Source organism: Ixodes scapularis, unplaced genomic scaffold (assembly GCF_016920785.2).
Source record: "Ixodes scapularis isolate PalLabHiFi unplaced genomic scaffold, ASM1692078v2 PGA_scaffold10__122_contigs__length_95168666, whole genome shotgun sequence".
In the NCBI taxonomy this organism is placed as follows: Eukaryota; Metazoa; Arthropoda; class Arachnida; order Ixodida; family Ixodidae; genus Ixodes; species Ixodes scapularis.
The window spans coordinates 38,974,730-39,000,171 of record NW_024609836.1 but is presented as its reverse complement, the minus strand read 5'-3'; the positions used below and the strand labels follow the sequence as shown (position 1 = coordinate 39,000,171).

Sequence of the window (25,442 nt, the reverse complement as noted above, 5' to 3'; positions counted from 1 at the left end):
GGCGGAGGAAATGCCGCTACGGCAAGGGTCTTCTCGGGGTCAGGACGAAGACCTTCGTTGTTCACAACGTGACCTCAAAACATCAGTCCGCCGTAGGCGAAACGGCACTTCGTCGGCTTGAGGGTGAGTCCGGCGGTCCTGATTGCATGAAAAGCGGCGAAAAGGCGTCGCAAGTGCTCGTCGAAGTTAGCCTAGAATACCCCGACGTCGTCGAGATACACGAGATAGATCTGCTATTTGAGCTCTGCCAGTACGGTGTTAATGACTCGCTAGAAAGTTGCCGGCGCCGTGCACAGTCCGAAGGGCATCACCTTGAACTCGTGCAGTCCTTCGGGCGTGACGAAGCCGGTCCAGTGTGTCGTCGATGCGGGGCAGCGGATCCATGTCCTTCTTCATCACCGCGTAGAGCCGCCAGTGATCTACGCAGAATCGAAGCGTTCCGTCCTTCTTTTTTACCAGTTACGACCGGATCCGTCCACGGGCTGCTCGAAGGCTGGATGATGTCGTCGTTGAGCGTTCCTTCCACTAGTTCGTGAATCGCCACTCTTTTTTTTATAGAGACCCAAGATGGCGGCCGATGCACAAGAAGCGCATCGTCGTTGGTAACGATGCGATGTTTTGCAGCTGTTCTTTGGCGCACTTTCGACGTCGTCGCAAAGCAGTCGCTGAATTCGGCGAGGAACTCTTGGAGCTGTCGTCATTCAGTTGCACTGAGCTTGCGGTTAAAGTCAAGCTGCCGCGGCGGCGTACTATTCTATGGTTGAGGTGGCGGGGCTCATTGTGGATTGCAGCGATTTCGGCCCTGTTCCAGAGCTCCTCGACTTGTCCTACAGCGGCACATTTTGTGAGAGGCTGCGCCTCCTGTCAAAAGTTCGTCATAAGGACCACAGTGCGTCCATCCTGCAGCTCTGCTACGCCCCTGTCGACGCCAATTCCTCTTCCGAGAAACAGTTGGACGTTGCCTTCCAGAAGAACTTTCCCGCAGGCGACTGCATGGGCCATGATGGGCACAAGAACACTTGAGCGCGTCGGCAGGTTCATGTGGTCGGCAATGAGCCGGACGGCTGGTGGCGTCCTTTTGGATCTCTCCGGAGTTAGGACGGCGTTTCGCAGCGTCAACCTGTTCGCCCCAAGGTCAATCACGGCACCGTATTCACACAGAAAGTCCATGCCAAGGATCACGTGCTTTCGAACAGTCCTTGAGGACGACGAAGTTCACTGGACAGGTGTCCCCGTGAACGTCCACGCGTGAGTACGTTTTCCCACCGGTGTGATGAGATGTGCGCCGGCGGTTCGTATTTTTGGGCTATTCCATGTCGTCATCCCATTCCGAAGGCGGCGAGAGAGATTCCCACTCAAAACGGAATATTCTGCTCCGGTGTCGATGAGGGCCGTCGTGTCGTGGCAGTCGATGGTAACGTTGAGGTTATTCGACACCGTCGCAGAAGCGTCGTTCCGATGCGTCTCCTCGCTAGTAGGGATGCCTCCGACGGTTGTGAAGGATATTGACGTCGTACGTCCTCGGCAATACCACCTCCCGGTATTGCCGCACTTAGTTTTGAGGGCAAGGCAGGGGAGACAGGCTTTTCCGGCGGGACCTACGATGAGCCGATGCAGGGCGTTTTGGTGAAGGTGAGCGAGCTCCTCGGTGTGAAGTGGCCGGAGGAGACGGTGGACGGCGAAGATAATCATCGATGTCTCATGGGCGCTCACCATACCTTGAACGCGTGTCGCTCGGGTCGAACCCGCGCAGCCCAAGTTGTCGGTAGGGGCTTCGGCAATCAATGTGGTCCGCTTCCCCGCAGTGGTGGCCCAACGGGCGTCGGTCGGCCGTCCTCCACACGTCAGTCTTCCAGGGTGCTGGCTGATCCGGGCGCACGTACTGCCGCTCCTCGCGACGTCGGGAGTACTGCGGCGTTGGAAGTTCCCGTCGTGGTGGCGCCGTATACGGGCAAGCAAGAGGCGACGGTCACCGTGCGATTGCGGTGTAGTTGAGAATGGGCTCTTCCGGTGCTGCAACGTAGACGGGAGCGCCTGGCTGGAAGGGTCGCTGAACCTTTTCTAGGGCGACCTTGGCGATGGAAATCTAGGCGGGGCGATCAGCAGCGTGTAGATTTTCCGGAGCTCTTCCCTGACGACATCGCGAAAAATGTCTTGAAGGTTGTCAGCGCCAATGCAGTCCTGGTCGAATCGGTGAGATGCCAGAGCCGAAGCAACAGGCGTGCCGGCGAGTTGGTTGTAGTGGCTGGCTCAGACCGACAGCGCACGCTCGATGTTCGTTGCTTCAGCTACAAATCCGTCTACAGTAGTTGATGCGTTGCGAACAAGGCCGCCGAAGATGTCGTTCTCCACGCCTCTCGTCAGGACGCGTACCTTCTTTTCCTTGGTGGCCTGGTAGTCGGCGCGTCTGCTCAGGCGGAGGACGTCTTGAACCAAGCTGGTGACTGTTTCTTTGTGGCCTTGAGTCCTTATTTTCAGGTCTTCCGCTAGCTGTCGTTGATCCTGGCTCGTGAAAGGTCTTTTGAGTTAAGCCTTGCAGGTATCTCATGACGCAAAGGAAGCCTCATGGTTCCCAAGCCAGTGGCTCGCAACTCCCCCTAAAGAAAAGCAGAGGCTCTGCCGGCATTGCTCAGCTGTCCATCCATTCTGGCGTGCCACGCGTTCGTTGTGCTGGACCCAGTCGTCTATGTCTTCGTAGATCTCACCCTGGAAGGTCATTGGAGCTCGAAGGGTGACTAACAGGTAAACCACGGGAGAGGCAGCGGCTGGAGTCTGCGACAATTAGTTGCTCATCGTTGGCTTCGTCGACTGGTGGTGGGTCTTCTACGGCAGCAGACCGAATTTCGGGGAAAAAAAAATTTACATGGCGGCTTTTTTGGTCTCGATAGTCTCCAAGGACTGTCTTCTTGTGGCGGGCACTGTGCTTACGCTGTGAGGCATCGGAGGGGAACACTTCGAGGGCTATGGTACTTCGCACATTCAGCAGAAATGTCACAGATGGAAAAGCGCTCGAAAATTCAAACTGAAAATAAAGGTTTAATTGGCGAACTTGCACCAAACAAAATAAAGACCTAGCGTCAAGACAGCAGAAAAGCGGGTGGCGATTCGGCGGCGTAACAGCAAGCGAGAGCGAGACTGACTCGACAAGGTAACGCTCACCTCCTTATCTCGGGTAGGGCAGCATTGCGAAAATTAGGCCCAGAAGGTCTGAGCATCGCGCGCTTGGGGTGAGAATGAACAGGCACCTTCGAGAACAAGAAACTAAGACGAAATAAATTTAGGCCCCAAGTAAGAATAAACTAGAATCTTCTAGAATTATGGGACCGAGCGCTGCTTGCTCACCCCTGGGCGCGGCAATATTCTTTAATTCAATTCAAGTCAAAATAGTACAACCACATACTTTTATTTACAACTTTTGCTTCAAGAAATTTGTACTGAAGTATAGACTAACTGTAAAAAGCTTGTCATTTTTGTGAAAGCTTGGTAACGATGTTTTTTACTGTTTGTGATACTAAACGGGGCGAACCAAAATAAATTGTTCTCATTCATATTTTAAGTCTATATTATTTTCTAAGGTAAAAATAAGAAATAAACTAGTGTTTTATGTTTTTTTCGGTTGTACAATATTGTTTGATTATTTTTTTCCTTATATACCGGGGTTATTTCTGCACTCTACATTTTTTTTACAAGTCAATGACGCCACAGGGTAGAATATGCATGAAAAATCTCGTACTCTAATGTAAACACGTTAAGAGATCGCTTCACCCCTTCTCAAAAAAGAGAAATCGCAGCAGTGTGCTTTCACGCGAAATGCCAAGTGTGATCATAATATGCTACATATTATGATCACACTTCTTGCTTCATGATTCCTTGTTAGAAGTTCTTAGTAATTGATTACGCAATTTGATTGGCTGAGGAGCGATGGGAAAGGGTCGGCATTCGTCACTTTGTATTATAAGGTAGTTCGTGTTGGGGGGTCAAGCCGGGAACACATTTGCGAAAAAAAGCCGAATTTTGTGCGAAAACCGCACACGAAAATCGCACGGCAGCTAGGCTCCTCCCATTTTCCGAAAATCGGGAGCGGTTCGAAAGATCTGCAGCGCCAGATATTTTCGCACGGCGCCTCCGAATTCGGGGCGGAGGAGCTCGGTGAGCGAAAGCCCGGAACAGGACGGAACGAAAAGATACGATCGGCTCGCAACATGGCGGCTCACGCAGCTTCGGAAGCAGGGCAGGCAACATCGTATGTCATTCCTGCGTTCTCGTCTCAAACTTCGTAGAAAACCCCTTCTTTCTTTATCAAAGGGTGGTGGTACAAAGGCTCGCGTGGCATTCAACGAGGTTTTAATAGCTGAAGTTTTTAAGAGGCGCGAAATATCGGACGCCAGTTCGCCAGACTACCGCACAGCCTCCTGAAGTCGGAGCACGAAAACCGCAGTGCATTGCGATTTCCGCGCCGCGCATTCCACCTCGTCTGGCTCGTCTTCCGAAAATCGCAAGCTACGATTTTCGCAGCCTCCGATTTCTCTCCGATTTTCGGTTCGTTTTTTCGCAAATGTGTTCCCGCCTTCAGACCCCTTTCGAAATTCGCGTGCCGGATATTAGAAGGTCGGAACTCCTACACAATGGTGGAGCAACTGGCATCGTGAAACGTGCAATTCATTCCATATGATAATGAACGTCGGAGCGCGGCCTACGCTAGGAGCCACGAGCCAATCAAGCAGCGTCGCAAATGCAACGTCAATACACTCATCCATCACCTTTTTTTGTTGGGGGTGTTTTATTTCTACTCCAACGAAACGCATAAAGTGTGCCGTGACGTTGCAGTTTTAGTCCGCCATTATGCAGGGATTCCAAATTTGTTGTCAAGGGACAGTATTTCAAGAGAGGTCTATGTATACAGTACATTGCTTCCGGGTAGTTTGGTTAAAAACAGTGCATGTACTAAATTGCGTCTTCAAATTCTAGCATTATTAAATATTCATCCCTTGCTTTTGCTGTCACATAAAAAATCAATCACGCACACTGAATGCTCCGCTAACCCGAGTATTTGCTTTTTTGAGTCGGATAGCAAATTTACAAAGACCGCAGTCGCCATGACTACGCACTTTTAGCGCAGCTTGATTGGCTCCGTCAAATCATGGTGTTGGTTGCCGTCGGACTTAAAAGGAAAACGAAATATTGCTATATCGACGCACTGTTCACAAGCAAGCCCGAGGTTTGCCCAGACCGGATGTGAGCACTTCGCATGCCCAGATGTCAGATTCGCCCGAGGCGGAGAATCTGCGCATGCGCAGTGCCGACAGCAGCGCCACTGCAGTGGCGCGACGTCTGAGAGTTGAGCTGGTCTATGGACGCTTTGCGCACGCGCCGGATTATAGCCGCCATTCCTGACCTTCCCTTGTCTCACCGTGATGCCGAGTCACTGAAGCGGGCGTTGACGAGCCTCCACAAAGGTCTTTGCCGGCGAGAATGACACGGTATAATCTAAGATGCCAATAAGCTGTCCTTGTGTGGTAATGATGAAGTGAAGTAAACGCAATAAAAGGAAAGAAATACGGAATATCGGTTATGGCGGCGCCCATGCAGAGCTGCTGAAAAGCGCCTTGAGTTTGTTTACGCTCAAGTCCAGACGCAGTCAGCGCTACGAGGTAATGGGCCAATCAAGCAGAGTCAAAAGCGTAAATCAGCCTCATCTCTTTATGATTAACTCAACGATGATAGAGCACGTACGGAGACATGAAAAGTGCCATGCTGATGCTCTTTTGACACTATAGTATTGATCCTATCAGCTTGTAGCATCGGCTGCGTCTGGACTTTAAGGTTAGACGAAGTATAGTGCAGGGCTCTATACTATTTGTGGAAGCAAGTAGCCTACGTTTAGGACGTTGGACTGCTTGCTTTCTCATGGAGCTCAAAATTAGGGAGAATGCAACGCTAGCAGTTGGGGTGGAACGCGAAAGTTTCAGAACATGACGTTACCTGGATCGAAAGACAACCGAGGAAAAGAATATTTACGTATAAGTCAACATCCACCTAAGCCTAACTTCGTCAAAGTAAAAAAGTACATTGTGGGCGCCTTTAGCATCTATTTCAGTGAAACAAGGTTTTCAGCAAGAAAAAAAAACGTTATTCTTTTCCTTGCTGGCAAGTGTTTTGCAGTGATGTAAATCCCACGAGCGTTTACAATATCATTTCTTGTTTTGACGTTATTAGGCTTTGGTAAATCTCGGCTCATTGAGATTTTGTTCCTCGGGTACCTTTTATTCTCATATGTTCAGAAAATATCCCGTTACATGTAGGGTTCGGAGTTTTCGGTTTCAACCGATAAAAACCGATAAAAGTACGCCGAATCCATTTCGGAAATTCGGTTTCAACCGAAAAAAAGTCCTTGTTTAGGTTCGGCTTTTTCGATTGAAACCGATAAAAGGAAGCCGAATCCATTCTCTAAAATTCTGTTTTAACCGAAAATGGTCATTTTTTTAGGCTCGCGCCGAGATGGGCTGGGGTTGGTGGAAGAGGGGGAGGAAAGAGAGGGCGTTGCAAGGTTCGACATTGTGTGACCTCTTCGTGATTGCCCTCTTCCAAGGTTCAACATGCAACAAAAGAGGTCTTGGGTTGTCCTTCACGGGATATCTGTGTCCTTTTTGTGATCGGGCTTAGCGTGTCAAGTTCCTCGTTCTAAAAGATAAAAGTTCGGGTGTGGGCTAGTATAAGGTTTTTTAGCTTCACAGATCTGCAGCCAGAATTTAGTGAGTACACGAAATTTGTCGTGCTTCGAAACGTCGCACCGTGTCTCTTTTGGTAGTCACATTTGGTTGATTGGCCATTTTTGGTTGAGGCAGCGCTTCATCTCCTCAGCGTGCCAGTGTTAACGTTGTGAGGGCATTCTCGAAGCCCAGGGTCATTAACAGGAAAGAATGGGCGTGGATACACGAGGAGAACTTGGAAAAGTACATATATGTTTGCTATAATAAGGGCACATAATCCTGTAGTACAAAAAATTTATATTTTTTTCACCGTTGCATACACTTGCCATATAAAATGTCGAGTTTTTTTTTTGTTTCGTTTTTTTTGTTGTCTTTTTTTAATGTATCTGTGCCGTTATTCCTTGAGGGATCACAAATATCAGAGCTACAAGGATCATCTCATCCGGTGTCCGATGGTGTTTTTCTTTCATATTCACCAAAAAGAAAACGGTAAACTTTTGAGGGCATAAATATACAGCGCCCTCCCCCCCCCCCCCCCAAAAAAAAAAACGATTAAAATAAACACAAAAAAAAAGTACGCCGAATTTCGAAAAAATGAAAACCGAAAACGCGGAACCCCAGTTATATCCAAACCGCTAGAGTCACAATCTTACGGAGTCTGAGCTTTCTGCGACGGATAGTTCATTTAGCCGGTCGGTACAACAAGGCTCTCTTTTCTCAGGAGATCTGTTTTTTTTTTTATCCACCTTTCCTTCTGAACAGAAAGGCTATCACCAAACTACCAGGATGTGGCGCCAAGTGTTTACTCTGGAAATTAAATTGACGGTTAAAATTTTATGGACTGCAAAAAGCGCGATGACGTGTTCCCGCATGTCATCGCAGAAGCCTTGTAAAAGAACATTTTATGTGGATGCGCCCTATTTTTGTGGCTGGGTTTATTGTCACGAGGTTGAACTGCGCATGTACTATCCTACACTAAGTCTTTATTTATATTTGTTTTTTTTTTTTTTTCTGAAAAAAAAAATATTTTTAAAGTCTTCAAAGATAAAGAGCTGAGTTGGAAAAGCGTACACATAACTAATTTTTTTTTTAAATTCACGAGTTCTCACGAGTTAGTCTTTTTTTTTTTTTTTGCTTTAATAATTTTATTGCGTTACTCATCCGCCGTGACTTGATAGCAACCAGCAACTCAGCACAAAGTTTTAGTGTTTTTTACAATTCAGGGGTGGTTAGCGTCGGGCACTACACCTAAAAATGAAAAATATTTTTGTGATTATTATCCTTTAATTTGTAAGTTTAACTAGAAAACTGCCATTCGAGGCTTCTGAGATTTTGAACACCAATATATTTAGTAGCGTTAATTGGTAATGCCCCTCAATAAATTAAGGATAGAAGCCTGAAATAAGTTCCCTCCGCATGTATAACAATTCTGAGTTTGTTTTTTGTTGAGCAGAAATGGAAAACATTTTTTTTGCCGTGGTATTTTTGTTTACTACTAGGAAACTTTTTGCACAACGATGACCAGTTCAGTTTTGTAAAAGTCGCCAAAAAAGGCATTTTACCTTCAACGTAGTGTATAGAAGCCCGGTATGCAATTGGTGGGCATTTTCAGCCCTACTATAAATATTCATTAATAACACACAAAATGCTATTCTTTTCTATAATTGATGGCCGATTTACCTATATTTACCGATTAAGCATCTGGTACAATCCGCAATAAAGTTCACATTAAAAATTCTATCGGCATTATTGTGGAATTCCAAAATAGAGAAAACATTATTACAGGTCGTTTTCTATTATATCGCCTTGAGAAGACAACCACTGCGATCAACTGAGGAAGCCAATCAGTGAACAAACCAAAGGGTCAAAATAACTGTAAAAAGAGGCTTGTGCGTTGTCTGCTGATCTCATTAGTTTCATTTTCAAGGTCCTTTCGTGGGAAATTATGAAAATTGCTTCGATTCTGGAGAATACAGAAATGAGTACAAGAAAAAGTGACGCCATCATTTGTTTTTGTTAACATTTAGCAAAGAAGAAATGCAGAGCCCCTTATCTAATGAATATATAGGATCTCCTAAGTCACCAAACTCGATCTAAAATTGACCGTAAATATCAAGGCCTGCATGTAGGAATATAAACTTTTCGTCAAAGGTGTATTTCACGGGTCGGTTTTTTCTTGTAAAATTACAAAGCGTAGCCCCGTTTCTGTAAAAATAGGGCCAAAACACTTGCTAGGGTAAGCGGTGAACGGCAACGCATTCGACCGAGTCGAGTTCCAGGACACGTATGATGTGCGTGTTCATAGATGGCGTCGGGAGCAGCATAGGAAGGTGCAGCCCACCAGCGAAAGAAAGCAAACGACACGCAGTTGAAATCCGTTGGCCGCAAAAGCGACGTCGTGATGCAAACGCGTTTTTTTTTTTTTTTTTTTGCTTTAAGTTTTGCTTTTATTGTCTGCATTTACTTTTATTAAATCACGGTGGTCGCGAGTTGTCTCGATAAGGAGGTAGCGCCATCTATCGATTCGAGCGCCAAGCCCGCCCCGTCACTCGACTTGGTTGCCTGCGTCGCCGCCCGCCGTTCACCCTGGGAAGTCTCTTGGCCCGATTTTTTGCAGAAAGGGAGCTACACTTTGTAATTTTACAAGACAAAACCGTCCTGTGAAAAACACCTTTGTCGAAAAGTTTAGATTGCTACGGGTAGGCGTTAATGTTTATGGTCCATTTTAGGTCTAGACTCGTGACTTGGAAAGCCGTAATTTTACCTGCATTAGATGACATCCTAAAGCATTTTCTCTAAAAGTTCTTTAAAGCGTTCTCAATAAAAGAAAACTATAGCTGGGCGCGTATTTAAGTGTCGGAATCTTTTCAAAAGTATCTCCCACCAGCTGCCCTGCTCCTCATGGCCAAAAGACAAACGTCAATTAGGAATGAATACATTAAAGCTGCATCAGACGACACCCCAAATTATTTTATCTGAATGTGCTTTACGCTAAACGTCACCCAGCTAAAGTTGCAGTCAGACGCTTTATAACACCAGTGGCATTTACCACTGGTGTTGACTGTATCAAGGCTGCCCACAAGCAGTTTGAACCGAAACCTAAAACTTTATTTCAAAATGTTAAACACCATTTGAGGCAATACAAGTTAGTCACGTTTATTCCTCTAGGACTTTTTAAAAAGTCTCAATTTAGAATGCTAACATACGTTGTGTCTGTCAACCGCCAAGGTATACTGACTTATAGCCTGCTTACGAACAGCCATATAAGGATTAAAAATAGTGGTAACCTTCCGTACGTAAACTTTGAGCATTATCTATGCCTAAGTTTCATGCTCCTATAAATGCAAGCATAAAGTCAAACAAGAATGAAAGCTCAAGCGAGATGGTGTTAACATAACTGTACACCGTTTTATCTTAAATCCGAACGGTCCCAAAGTAACGAGCCAATAAGGTCAGTCATGCTGTTCAGAATGCGATAGATTGCGGTATTTTTGTCGTCATATACATGCACTTTTTAGAGCCAACCGATTCAATCAAGCGCGAAGAAAGCTTCTTCACATCGCGTCTTTCGTCTGCGTTTTTACTTGCGTTGCAACAGTTTTTTGTTCCCTTTCAGCGTATGGTGAGACGTTGTATAAAACTAAGACATGCAAAAGGATATACACACACCATCCCTAAGAAAATGATAGCTTGAATCCCAAGCCAACGCACCGCTAGAAACCGTTAATTGTTTCTAACAGTGGACAACGCCGCCGTTGAAATTGTCCAAACCCAGAAACACGTTTACGCACTCCAACTTAAAAGCACAAAAATGCTCCTGCAAAGTTACCAATTTGTTATGCAAAGCTCTTGTATTTCTAGGGACGGAGTACGTATGCGCTCTTTATCCGGATGACGGACCATGCAGGGCACGCGTGCCACAGTTTTATTTCAATTTGACAACAAAGACATGCGAGTGGTTCATCTATGGCGGCTGCGAAGGTAATGCTAACGATTTCGCTGACGAGGACGAATGCCTAAAAAAATGCAAAGGTAAGTTTTAACATCGCAGTCAAGCAGATATTCTGTTATCATGATATCATCGCGGAGGGAACCTCTTATCATCGCGAACGCTATATCTTATAACAATATTCACTGTGACAGCTCTTCCGAAAAACGTTACCTGTTCATTTGAAATTACACATGCGCTTTCCGTTAGACTAGCATGTAGCAGCGCTTTATTATATTCTTTCAATTCTGAGAGTAAAAAAAAAAAAAACGGTAAAACCCTTTACAAAATTTTTTCTGCGCGGGCACCGCCATCTGGAATCACGGAACTTCCGGTGCGCGTGAAAACATCATCTTGCTCTCTTCTCATCCACTGGTAGAAGCTTCCCGTTTTAATCGCGACTGTCTATTATTCTTGTTTTACTTTCTTTATATTATTTTACTTGATCCGGTATCCAGGAACAAGGCAACACAGGGACGAGCTTCGGCACCCCGAATAATAAACAAAGTAGCTTACCGAAACCAAACCACCGGAGCAAGCCCGTTAACATTACGAGTCAATCATTTTCGTGGCGGATTTAAGTGAAAGACGTGAAGATCACGTTTCTTCGTAAGATTTGTCGGCTGCAACGCTGGGACTAGAGTGACAGGAACCCCCTTGTTTTGAAAGCCACCGACGTCACGCAGGCGTCGCGTTGCGATTGGTTACCACTTCGCGGTTAGCAAAAGCGGTTGGGAGAAATCGGTCCCGAAGCGGTTAACAAAAACGCGCCCCAACCGCACGATCCCAGCCGTCAAGACGGCACAACTAAAAACGAGGTACTTCGTTCCCATGACACCCGGAGGCTCGCTCTCTGCATTCTGAGAGTCTGCTTTGACTTGAGCAGATGCGGCCTTGAACACCGCGCCAGAGATGTCTTCGCTCCAACGGGCTCTTAGAAATATTATTACCGCTGCTGAGGTGCAAAACCATAATAAATGACGAAACAGTGTCTAAGCAACACGTGTAGAGCAAGTACCGAGTTATGCATGAGGTGGCACTTCCAGAAAACAGCTTTAAACAATTAGCTGTGTGTATGGTTATTTTGCCAAACGTGTTTAAATGAAGTTGCCTTATAGGATGGGTGGTGCTCTTCGTTCGGGTATTACCTGGCAGGATGACCCTTAGCCGTTCAGTGCCTGGAGTAGGTGCTGCTCTTAGTTCAGGTGCTGCCTATTGCAGAGTTCTGTACGAAAACAAATTACGTCACACCATTGCCAAAGCGGTGAGTGGGAACGCGCTTTCCTGTCCTTTTTACCCCTCGTTCCGCACGCTCTTTCTACACCACCTGTTTCAGCTCTTCCCTGTCTTGCCCTTCAGTCCCTCTCCGCTCGGTGCGTTTTTTTTTTTTTTTTATTTTACACTATTTATTTTTGCTATTTCCGTCCAGGCGTTTTGGGCCATAGCTCAGCCATAATAAAGAAGAAAAAATACGTCCGTAGCTCAGTGAGCATCGCACTCGGCTTCACGCCGAAGACCGAGGTTCGATTCCTCGCGCCGGTTGCAGTTTTCTGCCAAGATCATTTAGTGATAACGGAATGACTGACTTACATATTTCGGGCTTACTCTACTTTTGAAGTCGGTTGGGCCTATAAAGCTACCGCACTTAAACAAGCAGAAGCATGCCTCTCATAGGAACATAGGAAACTGGACTAGAGACAGGCTGCTGTTAGCTGCATATCAAGGAGCCATCTGGCGGCGTCGCTCTCAAACGAGGAGAGGGGGACCTTGCTTGACAGCTGCGACGCGCACTGCCCATACCTATGAATATTTGGGACCGTGGATAAAGTGCTGATACAGTGCAAAGTAAGCACTTTGTCTATGGCGCTGAGTTTCCACCGCGGTATACGTATGAATGAGCAGGTCTTTACAGTGTGATGTGAATCACAAACATGAAAATAAACGCAATGTACATTGTATATTTTATCGACATAGAAGCTAAATTCAAGTAATACATAAGGAGAAACTATACCAAAAAGTGCGGGTATTTACATCAACTTATGTTAATACAAATGCGCAGGAGACTATTATCGCACGTTGAAGCCCATACGGGGTTCGGCTTTCAATGAAACACTTGTACATTTCATGCATAAAATACGTGTCTTTCTTGCTGGTCGATATTACACTAACAGTATATATCTTGTATGTTTTATTTGACTTTGTTTCAGGACGCAAAGTTCCGAGCATATGCTCTGTCCCGTACGAAGATGAGAAATGCCGATATACGGATGATAAACCAAAGAAACGTTATTGTTATAATGGGGCTTCTAACGAATGTATACTGGTCGATCCAAATAGATGCCCGAAGACTCAGAACATATTTTGGAACAAAAAAGACTGCCAGAGTCGCTGCAAAAGTAAGACAATGCCACATCAGCGTTTCACAGGCATCCGCGTGTGACCCTGCTTTTGTAGAAATTGTTAGAAGAATTGGAATGTGCCATAAACGTTATACGTTGTTAGGTGGTTTGACTAGACAGTTGAAATTAAACTGGCTAAAATGCATGATAGTCGCAAAGAAATCGGAACAAAATTGTTCAAGCAACGCGATCAAAAGCAACGCTCTTGGCTGCGCACATCGCAAATATTGGCAACCAGATCGAACATGGGGCGACTCGTCCAGCTTGTTTCCCTTCCAGCTTGGTGCTGCGCCCAAAGCAAGGCCTCTGCTCTGAATTTTTACGTGATCTACGTCGATCGAGCGCTGTGGGCTTTATATTGGACACAAGCGTTGCATCAGGGTTCGGCTGGGAATGATACCTCGGGGATTCAGTTGTGGAACACGAGTTTCAGTCCTACGCTGTCGCAGGGCTGGGTTACGTCAGCTGAACACTGCATCACAAACAAAAATAAAACAAAAGCAAATCTATATTCTTGGCCCCCGCCCCCCCCCCCCCCCCCCTTCCCCCAATCCTCCCCACTGAAGCTAAAGTGGTCCTCGACCCAAAAGTAATTTGCTTTTTTGCCAAAAGAAGTTAATAACTACGACTTTACTTTCTTTTAAACCAATACCTAACAAGGGGCGTAGCATTAAACCTTCGTGCCGCATCTCTGGTGGAGTCGAAACCCTGAGCAAACTATAGTACTAATACCATTGATACCCAGATTACCGCCTTATGCAGTTTACACAACTCAGTATTTGAATGTGCCCCACTAGAGCAAAACTATCTATCATTTCAAAACAGCTTTGAAGTCTCTTTCTTGTCTACCGTTCTTTCTACCTGGTAGAAAGAAATTCGAATATCCCAATGTAACACGAAAATATTTATATGGTTCTACGCTGTTAAATCTCCCACCTGTTTTTTTTTTTGTTTTTTTTTTTTTTTTTACTGCGTCATACGTGTATTGATATTAGTTTTATGGTTTATTATTTGAGCGGATGGTTCTCCCTGCATTGTCCTTGTGCTCGGTGGATGTGTAAATGTAATGCCTGTATTTTTTTATTCTATTTCAAATTTTGCTGCTTTATGTATGGTGTACACATAAAACTAGAGTATGAAATTGAACAAAAAGGAGAACAACGTGTCTGCTGATGATTCATCACTTCCGGTGTGGATGTGATGGCTTCGTCAGGAGACATATGTTAATCTCGTTTCGCTACATCTCGCGGAGATATCGTATTTCTGCATCTATGTCCAAATATATTTTTGCTGTTTACCACACGTTCTTTATGGTGTTCACACATTGGCGCTTGTTTGATTTATTCACATGTCATGGCAAATCACTTTCACAGCCAAGGAGAAGAGAACTTTCAAAGGTATTTATCAATCATTTAATAAAATTTCACGGTAGCCATCGGCGGCAGCCCGTGGGCCCAGGAAAGAAAACCCCTATTATCAAACCCCCTTCAGTGTACCCCTGCTTGTTTAGGCTACGGTCACTGAGAGTAAAGAAACGCGTGGTGTGGCTTTTTTTAGGCCTACTCTTCGCGCGTCGTGATTTGTTCCACGTTCTTATCGCATAATAATACATCTCGATGGCTGCGGTGCGATTGTAAGATGCAAAGGGACTTACCACATTCTCGTTTTTTAAGCTGTCAGTTACTATATAAATTAAAGGTGGAGATATAGCATTAGGAAAGCAAAAATGTGAACAAATAATGTCCGCGACAATTAAGCGCGTTATTATTTGAAATATAATCAAATTATATGCGACCGCAGCCTTAGCATTTCATGTTACAGCCCAACTTGACAAACTCGTGAAAGCTGATACCCTGCCAAATGAATAAGTACACCGAAGCGAAACACGTGACAACGTAAAATGAAAGTTCGGCTCCCCTCCCCCCTTCCCCCTCTTTTTGTATGTGTGTGGGTGGGGGAGAGGGGGATAGCTGTCACGTGATTTGAATTGCCGCCCTGGCTCGCTCACGGAGGGCATCAATTTTGCCGTTGCCGAGGCATGCTGACACGGAGTGCAATTGCAATTTTTGTTTTGTGTAGTTATAAACGAGTTTCTTTTTTTATCAACTTTTAGACAAAAATTATTTGACATTTAAATTATATCACAATCGTCATTCATTCCCTTACCATCCTCTGTAAATTGCAGTGAATTTCTCTCTGTGTGCTCTGAGAAAAAGGTAACGCTAGGCTATGTTTATCATAAAGTCTGTTTAAGCTTGGTATTATGTGTCATTCATCCACCAACTGAGCTTCATTTTTTAATATACCTTCCAAGTAATATTTGAACATATGGCTTAAGCGAGGGCATATGTATTGCGTTATATACATACATTTTGCTTCATTTGCTTAAAAAGCAAACCGGATCAGTTAATCTGGCTGGACTAACCATTTTATATTATAATACAAAAAAAACTTGATACACTGTTTTTTTACTTGACTGAAATTCTGCAGTAGCATTTGTCGCCCATAGCCGAAGCCGGTGTGATAATAATAAAAGTTAGATTTGACCATTTTTACTACTTGGAAAAATTCAATTGCTACAACAATACGAGTTAGTTTGTGGTAACCGGTACCGCTCGATACGTCGCGGGTTTGTAATCGCAAACCTGTCATTCCTGTAACGAGCTTTGACAATTTACGCTATATTTTTGTTCTGCGTGGCTAAGAAACGGTCGAACAAGTCTGAAGGGGGCTTCAGCATATACGTTTTTTTACTAATTACCTTTCATCTGAAATATAATCATTTGTTTATGATTAAATTAGTCACTGATTATTTTTGCGCTATTGTGTTTTAATTTGCAGTCCTTAAATCAAAACGCTGGGATTGAAGTGCGTACTCCATGAAGATCTAGGAGAGTAAGCGACACGGCACCGAAGACTCCAAATGCAGGAATAAATAAACATGTTCTAAACAAGTCCCACAAATAAGAAATGTTTGTTCGCTGTCATCTACAGCCTCCCAATTTTGATTTTCATGTGCGCTGGCACCGATTGTTCGCATCGTCAGCGTTTTATTTATTATTTATAAATACTACATTCTCCAACTTGGATGCATGGTAGGAGTTCAAACACTTCAAATATACAAAGACTGCCGAATGGCCTACAGTGCCTTAAAATGGACAGCAATGGGCTCACATATTAATACAATGGAAGGCATAAATACAAAGATCAACCGCGTTAAATTAATAAATTAAGGCAACAAAGACAGTGCACCAGAAAGGAAAAATATAGGGCCTAAAGATCACAGACACAGCCCGCTAACACAATACACAATATTTACATTGGCATAAAGCTGCTAAAGGAGCTACCTTTTTTAATTCAATAATATACCTTTTTTATCTTAAAGTGGTTCTCCGGCGTTGTTTTTTGTTCATAGCCCCCCATCGGCCTAAAAAGTTATTAAAAGCACCAACACACACTTCTTAAATAGTAACCCGAATATTGGGCCAAAATAGTTTTTTCCCGTGAAGTTATTGAATTTAAAAGTTTGATCATCATCGTGTTTTTCATAGAGTCGTAACACGCAAACAATAAAAACGTACCCTCAGCAGAGTGCAGGGGTTCACTCCTTGGAATCTAGACTCTGTTCCCAACTGATTATTAGCAGTTTCATGGTTTCAAATGAAGGCTGTCGAAGCTTGCATCAGCACCTGCGCAAGTAGCACGAAACAAATGCTCGGCATAGTCCATTTTATGACTGCCCGCTCGACCTACAAGCCTACCTTCCGCTGTCGTCACGGTACTGAAAAGCACGAGTATATTTGAACGTTGCTTTTGTCATCATTTTCACTTGCCTATTTCATGACAACCATTCTGAATTTTGATATACAAAATATCACACCGGAAAGAATAAAGGTCGGTGATTCCGAGAATAGTTAGTTCCGGTAGCTCGAAAAATCGCCAGGGTACCCTTTTGAAACTGGGTTTAATTTCTTCAATTTAATCTTCTATGAAGTCTTATACTAGACACTTCTGTATATCACCAACATAATGGGAAGAAAAAAATCAAGACCTCGCGACGTAAAGAAAGTTACTGTATGTAGAGCGTTGTAAACAGGCAAATAGCGTCTTTCTAATCAACTAAAAAATGTATTGTTGTTTAGCATCTTCTTTCCTTCGCATACTTGCTTGGTGTTGATATAATTTATTGTTAACAACGGCACTATTTAAATCTTGCAAAGCTGGATTGGCTCCTCATGTTTGTTCTTTTCTTTTCTTGCGTCTATGCTCATTTCTAACTTTCGTCAAGGTTTTATTTCAAAGTATCTTGTTTCAGTACTATTTTTCTTTAGAAGAATAAGAAATCGTCCTTTGTGGCCCATAAATTCTTGCCCAAACACACAAGTAGTCATCATTCATATTTTCACAGGCGGTTCTGTTCACAGAAATCGAAATGCCGGCAAAATGACCATGCTTCATTTCCTTGATCACATTATATCTACTCGTACCTGCAAAAATAAATCTTCTGGACAAAAACCACAACAGACAGTTAAGCATCACAATATCTCTAAGCACTTCACGTTCAAAACGTCAAAATCTCCCAAAAGCCAGTTGTAGTGTCGTATTCCCATTAAGGACCGTCTCAGCTGTGAGGTCACTAATTAACTGACACCAAGCGGTTGAGGAAGCTGAGCCTACACTTTATTTTGAGTGATGTTTCTCGTTGGAAATTATGTTCCCGACACGTTTTTTTTTTTTATAGTATTTAGCTATGTCACTAAACGTCAGTGAAAGCGGACAAGTCGCGCTCAGTACGAAGGCATATCTATTCCTGTGATTCAAAAACAACATAAAAGAACTTGCGGCCACAGAATGAAAGTCAAAGTGTGATATAGGCAAATTAAAATGCCCCCTGGGTCACTTAAACTAAAGCTGCAAAGTTTCAGTATGAAGGTGGATAAACAAATATTGAAATCACTTGTTACGCTTGAAACTCAAATATTCCGATACAAACCTGTTACACATTTACAGTTGGCAATAAAAACAAATAAACACAAGTGATCGACAGCTGGCACGGTGAATTCGCCGCTATGTTCTCACGAAACCGAATACACCGAGAGCTAGGGTGGTTGAATAGTTCCCACCTTTTCATCTTGGGAGTGCTTCGGCACACAGTTATGTTTGGAAGAAGCTACTTATTTTCTACATCGATACTGTCGTCTATCAACATTACCAGTTCAGCGTATTAAAAAGCATGAATGACTGTAAAAACACGTTGCTCCTTTAAATGACGAAGCAAGAAAAAAACTTATGCACAGACATATACGGCCGGCGATAGCATGAACCAGAAAGGCGGTCTTCAGCAAGTGCGCTATGAAATAACAAAAGAACACCTTGTATACGTTCCTCATCTTCATCAAATACCTAGATTTCTAGTTCATTCTACTACAAAGACAGAGGTGGCGGAAGGCTCGGGACATTCTGACGACAAGTGTTCCGCTGGCGCTCGTGGCGAGGATAGAAGAACTAGGTTATAAATAACAGGTTTCAGTTGAACCTGACAAGGATACACTCGTCCGGGGTCGTAACACATTGCCGCATCGCCCAATGTGTCAAGCGATGAAGCACAAAAACGACACTTTTAAGAAGTACATTGGACTTACATTGAAAGTCACGGATATTAGGACCGGTTGTTGCAATGACGAACACGGCAGCATTTCTTTTGCCATGATTAAGAACTGCTACCCCGTGGGAAACACCGGGCGCAAAAAAGACTCGGAGCCATCGAAAGCGACTCCCTATTCATTTGCAGCTAAACTTTCGCAAACTCTGCAGGCCGCCGTCCAGTTCACCGTGGCCTATCAAAAAAGGCCAAAGCAACGCCACCATCAACCAGTTGTGTTAATAGTTGGCGATTTAGGTTCAAGAAATCTGCAAATATTGAGTGATGCCAGTAAATGAACTACAGCAAAGCTTGCTGCTTGTCGACCAGGGCCAGTCCAATAAGCGGAAAACTTGGCGCTTATAATGATGCAAATAATGTTGACACTTATAATGAAAATGATGTATGTTGGCCCTTAAAATAATGCGATTTGGAAGTTTGTGTTTGTCCTTTGTCCCTCTTTTTTCCCTTCTCCATGAATTATCATCATCATTCTCGTCGAGCACGAAAGCACCTTTTTATTAATTGCATCGTTAAATTAGCCTTAATATGCAGGCCGTTCAGATTTGTTGATGCTAGACTGGTGGCAGTGATAACACCCGTTTGCTCTACTGAATTCTAACTCCTGGTTAGCTTAGTCGGTAGAGCGCTCCACTGGAAATTGAGAAGTTTCTAGTTCGCTACCAGGACCAGGCGGATATTTTCGGTTGCACACAAGTCACCTAGCTGTGCTATGAGAATTGTGTTTGTCCTATGTTCCCCTTTTTCCCCTACTCCAGGTGTTATTATTGCCATTCTCGACCAGCTCGCTTGCACCTTTGGATTAATTGCATCATTATAATAACTTTAAGATGCAGGCCGTTGCATTTGTTGATGTTAGACTGGTGGCAGCTGATAAAACCCGTTTTCCCTACTCACGTCTAACTCCTGGTTAGATCAGTTGGTAGAGCGCTCCACTGGGAATGGAGAGTCCGTGGTTTGACACCAGGACCAGGCGGATTTTTTGGTCGCGGACCAGTCACCTAGCTGTTTTTGGAAATTTGTGTTTGTCCCTTGTCCCCTTTTTTCCCTTCTCCAAGAAATATTACCTTCAAACTTGGAAGCAACGACTTTCATCTGTGTGATCCCGTTTCTTGTGTTCGGTGTGGAAGGGCTCACGCCGACCTTTGGTGTGGAAGGGCTCACGCCCACCAGCTGTCTCTGTACCACCCTCTGTGGTCACCGTAATCCCCGTTTCTTCACATACTAAAGAGAGGAAGGTTGTGAGCACCAAGGCGAAGAAAGGCTTGCGACATTCTGAAGACAAATGTTTAACTCGCGCTTGTCTCGAGAAGTAGGGTATGAGAGATAGGCATCAGCTGGAGCCTGACAGCAGCTCAGCCATTTATATCCATCACTTCCAAAGTGGTGCAAAACAACTCGTTCTTTCACTGAGATGTATGGATTGCCCTTTGTTGGGGTGGTGTAGGACTCAGAAAGTTGCAAGTTTATTTATTCATTTTTATTAGCTGCTCTTTAAATTCATGGGCAAGGACCAAGAGCCCAATTGGGTTAGATGCTCTCTCATTTTTGTTTTACTCACGTCATGTTCGAAAACAGGGTCTCCAGACACACAACTGTGTAAAAGATTTTCTGAAATAAACATTCATAGATCGAGTGAAATAACTATATTTACTTCTAAATAAATCTGTGCACCGCTTGAGTCTTTCACCACCCGGATTTCTTAAAAGAATACCAACTTCCGTTGCGCTTTATTTCCACTATCCAGAATTGTTTTGAACTTTTGAACGCAATCTTATATTCGGGATCCCAAACAACGACCTCCTTTAAAATATCACTATGAACAGATTGTCATCTGCTCGTTCCTGCAAAATTGAATCTCGTAGCGGTGTCTTTTTTTTAAACTTTTGTTGGCCTTTATGTTGCGTTAGATTTTAGTTCGCTTAAAACAAACCTTCCCATAAACCGAAACATGAATTGAACCAATTTTTTTGGTGTTAGTATATTAATATACGGGGTGTTAATAATGAAAGAGCTTGCTGTAAAATGTTCCGCACAAATCAGCACCTTTAGCTAGCGACCTGGAAATTTCACTAAAAGTTCTTTCAATATTGCATTTCCTTTCTATTACTCACAAGAAGGAAAATTGTTTTCTTCCTTCTTTTACATACGCCTGGATACAAAACCGAGACTTCTGTAGAGTATGATGATTCTGGCTGTGTTACAGCGGCCCGCAGCTGGTCAATGGAAACTCCAGCTACCAGGGGTCAGGCCATCAAGAATCGTGTGAGACGATTGGACCGCTAAACACTAGGAGCAGCGTAGTGGCCCCAGCATCATGCGACTACGAGAATCGTCCACGAAGCTCTAAATTCCACTTATTTCCTACATAAAATGTGCCTGCCGGACACACTATTAATTCTTGAGAGGTCCTGAAGAACTCTCAGGCTTTTCTGATCGGTCTGAGGGGCGTTCAACATAGTTATCTGCGAGTTTCACAATGTTTGTTACGATCACTGGCAGAAAGCCTCTTGACATTCCGAATCATTCTAAAGCTTTTCTGGGAGTTGTCAAGAGCTTCCTCAAGGTAGAGCACAATACCCTTTAGGAGGAACGTATTGGCAATCCCGCTTACCATTTTCTGTCGGCTGGGCGGGCCGAACAATCGTTCAGTGTGGGCCTTCCTTCCACCGAAAAAGCTCAATCCTCTCCAGTGACTCCTGCGACCTGAGTTTGCTACTACCTGAGGATGTATCTTAGTGATCAATTTCGCATGCCTTTTGGTCCGTCAGTCTCAAAATTTCTTCCAGCAAAAAAATAAAACAAGCTGAGGATGCCATCGTGATGACACCAGGTACTCCTCTTTACCGTGTTCAGGATTCGCTTAGAACTAGGGGTGGGCAGTTAATCGAATAACTTTCTGATTATACCATTATCATTGTAATTGCGATTATTTTTAACCCATCAACTGTTATTTAGCGATTAGATCTGAAACTTGCGATGTGCACAGAAACAATGGCCATTGAGTTTCAATAGCCCGAAGTATAAAAGCAACGTTTCTCTGTTTTTTTTTTTTGTTTTTTTTTTTTGTTGTGCTTGTTTTTTTGAGGGCACCGCATCAACCCAGGTAACTGCAAAAAGAAAAAGGTGACGAGAACATGTAAAGAAAACAGATAGCAGCTAGGCGACTGCTCCCTTCTCACGAGCATATACCGACTTTGGCTTCAGAATCTCAAAGGAGGCGTCAACTTTTCACCGAAGTCGCCGGGCCTTGTACACAGATTATTTGTACCCGTTCTTAGGCACAAGACGTTTCACAGTAAGCCGCAGACTCCAACAATCAGCCATCCAGACGTCGAAATCTATTCTCCATTCACCCTTCAACTGACACTACAGTGGGAGCTACGTGCCCGCTGGACCAATCAGCTGCATCCCTGGCAATGTTTACTTTTGTGTATTACACGTATAAATAAAGGTGATTAACTGTCACATTCCTCAATACAGAAATCGTTATATTAATATTAATATATCATGAAAAAGATACGTCATGTTTTATCATAATAAACGACCTTGGAACGAAAAAAATCTTTGTACGCATATAATGTGAATCTGTAGACAGTCTATGTCACGTAAACTTTCAACTTTAAAGCATGTATAAGTTTGCAGGATGTAGTCCAGAAAAGTTCGTAGTTACTTTTTGAAGTTAATAAAAGAGCGCCAAGAACGATACTGGATGAAGAAAGACACTGACGCAGCGCTGTTTCTATGTCTTCCTTCAAAAAACTTTGTCTTTCTTTATCCGGTATCCCGTACTTTGTGCTGTTTTAATGCTCAGGTATGTACCAACTCGCCCCTGCTTCAACTTTATTTTTTTTTTAAGTCAATACGCTTCCGAATTCTGCTAACATATTATGAAAACAAACTGCCATGCTTTAATTTGTACTGGTTTTTCGACACTTATAAGACCTCAAATGTTTATCGTTGCACAAAACTCGCCGTGCGCATGACGCACAAACCAAGTGCCATCGAGTCGCTTCTTATTTCAGTGTTACTTTAAAAAAAAGACCTTTGAGTTATGGAAGCATGGTATAAAGCCTTTGTTTTCGGTTTCATACTTTATGGTCGCTTTTTTTTTTTACAATGCCACAAGACTAAATTTACTCGCAAAACGTTCTGAATCCGCTACCAGCAAGTAGAACGTCACCTTTTGATCGAGATCTTAAGTTGAATGTATAATGAGGGCCCAAAAACATTTGTCTTAACCACCCGTAACACCCCTGGTAGCGCATCTTATTTGAGTCACAAAGTGCAGTACGCTCGTTCCTTTCGTCAATAATAGGGAGCCTCCCAAGTTCATTAACTCTGCTGAAACATGTAGTCAAAGTATCTTGGCATGACTCCTAAAACCCCAAACGTTGGGTGGGTTCGAATCCCGGCCGAGGTGGCCGCAATACGACGGAGGCTTATTGCGGAGGGGGCGCCGTATAACCGAGCTTTCGGTTGCACGTCGAAAGATCCCCAGGTGGTCCAAATTAATCCTCAGTCTTCCGCTGGGGTGTGCCAGATGCCCGTCGTTGGTTTGGCACGTAAAACCCCAGAATTTGACTTTTTGTCCAAACGTTGGGTATTACGGTTATTGAGATTATTCCTTCGGCAAAACTATTAAAAAAAGTCGACTTCTGCATTGAAAAAGTTAGAAGTTTACTAGATTTTTGTAACAACGACATTAACACAAGCTTTAATATACAATAATCAGCGTCGTCGTGCTTTCTCAGTTTCACTTTAACTCAAAAAAGTATTTTTTCTTCGCAAAACTTCAAATTACGATTTTCATATAGTTAGTACAATAACGATGCTGATGAGCAAGTTTAAGCTATTCACCTGTAATACTATGATGAACAGGATGGCGGAAAATATAATAGCTCGCGCTCAATTTTATGCCTCGTTAGGCAAACCCAGAAAAATATTAAAAGTGTATGTGTGCAAAGAGACATACCTAGGGTTGGAAAAAAAGTGATACAAACAGACAAAGAGTCATGTTGGCAGGTTGTGATTTTACAGCGAATGTGTTTATGCCTCGGGTTCCGTGGATTTTTTGTGTGCAGTGACTAAAACCTCTACGCTTGAACCTCCGCATGCGCCGCACGTGCACGTCTTCCTTGTATGAAAGATTCGAAGTAAATATCCAAAATAAAGTGTTCACGAACGCGCGTGCGAGATGCCCTTTGTTTTAGGCTTTTACTTTAGAACAGTTACTGCTGCAGACGCTGGCACGTGCGACGCGTGGAACACCATTCCCTGCATTCTCCTTAATTCTTGGGTAATTTAGAAATAGGTCTATTTAGTAGATTAGTTATCAATAGGCACCATTTTCAAGATAACTAGACTCTCAGGTACACAATTAAGGTTCCTCAAAAATTTGCCGCTGTGCGACCCGCTTCGTCCATGTCTACTCTCTCACTGCACTCCCTCTCTTTGTCGTTGTTCGCAGGGCTTGTGTGCCTCGCTTCCTTTCTTTCCGCTTTCCCGGGGTGGCGGTCCCGTCGAGCGTGTCTACTTTCCGCCGGGTGGCGGTCCCGTTGCACTGGTCTATTTTCCTCCAGCTCTTCGGGGTAGGTCTCTGTCGTGTGCAAAACAGCTTCGCTGGTCATCAACCTTCGCAGTGTGGAGGAGGATGACCAGCGAACTCGAACCCCGATTTATCACCCTAATCGCCTCTACCTCGTCGATTTGCCAGCACCAACTTATATAAATACTCCCATCTAAACCTTCTAATTAACGAATGAAACTCCTTGCCAAGCAACATAAAAATCATAGAGGATCATCAGGATTTTTGTTTATTTATTGATTTTTTTTTTACTGAAAGAAAGCCTTTTGGCGATAATGGTTATTTAGCTAGAGCTACTTTGAATCGAGCAAACGACTTCTTGTATCATATTTTCAGTTTTCATTAGAGTGTCGTGCCTACCTCTTTTTTTTCTTGCTTGTTGTGTTCATGAAAATAAATTCCATCTAATGTAATGCCCAAAAGAGCCCTGAGCGTAAATGAATAAATGAAATAAATAAATAAATAAAGGCCGTGTGGAATGCCGCTATCTAGCCCGGCCGCGGCGGACCATCGCCCACTGCACACCGCCTTTTTTTTGCGTTTTACTTGATTTATGAAAGGCGTTGGCCTTTCACGGGTTCGAATCCCGGCGGAGTTGTTTGCAATCTTACAGAGGCTTAGGCGGAGAAGGCGACGTGTAACCGAGATTTCGGTTGCACGTCAATTGGCCTGGCACGTAAAACCCCCTGATTTGATTGGTGTTAATTTATCTGGCTTCTGAAGGCACAAAATGAATTCCTCTAAGCAGGGGCGGCTCTAGCTACATTCCACCACGTTGAACGTGGAACGATATTTCTGGAAAGTCGTACTCGTTATATGTTGCGTGTTAAAGCTACTAGGGTTCATACCCCTTCGAATAACAACAGAACGCCCTCAACAGCGAACTCGACACTTCGCTCAATTCTCCCTCCGGACAATTGTTCCAAAATATTTGTTGCCCAATAGTAAAAAAATAATCCAAAAAAGAAGAGAAAAAAAAAAAAAACAGCTGCGAGAAAGCGGTTGCATAGATATTCCTGTCTGTTTTCCAGTTACAGAAATTTTACAGGTTTTTCGAACATTCAAAGCACTAAAAGAGCGGTTTCTTTTGTGTTTC

General features: G+C 43.7%; 1 protein-coding gene across 1 annotated transcript in view; it reads left to right on the top strand.

Moving 5' to 3' along the window:
- LOC120849679 (kunitz-type serine protease inhibitor taicotoxin-like) overlaps window positions 1-15,964 on the top strand; it is a 35,156-nt gene extending 19,192 nt beyond the window's left edge. The window contains exons 2-5 of the mRNA XM_040221895.1: window positions 10,572-10,742; window positions 12,906-13,094; window positions 14,471-14,494; window positions 15,939-15,964. Coding sequence (XP_040077829.1) covers window positions 10,572-10,742; window positions 12,906-13,094; window positions 14,471-14,494; window positions 15,939-15,964 — 410 coding nt within the window. The remainder of the gene's footprint in view (window positions 1-10,571; window positions 10,743-12,905; window positions 13,095-14,470; window positions 14,495-15,938) is intronic.
- The last annotated feature ends 9,478 nt before the right edge of the window (window positions 15,965-25,442 follow it).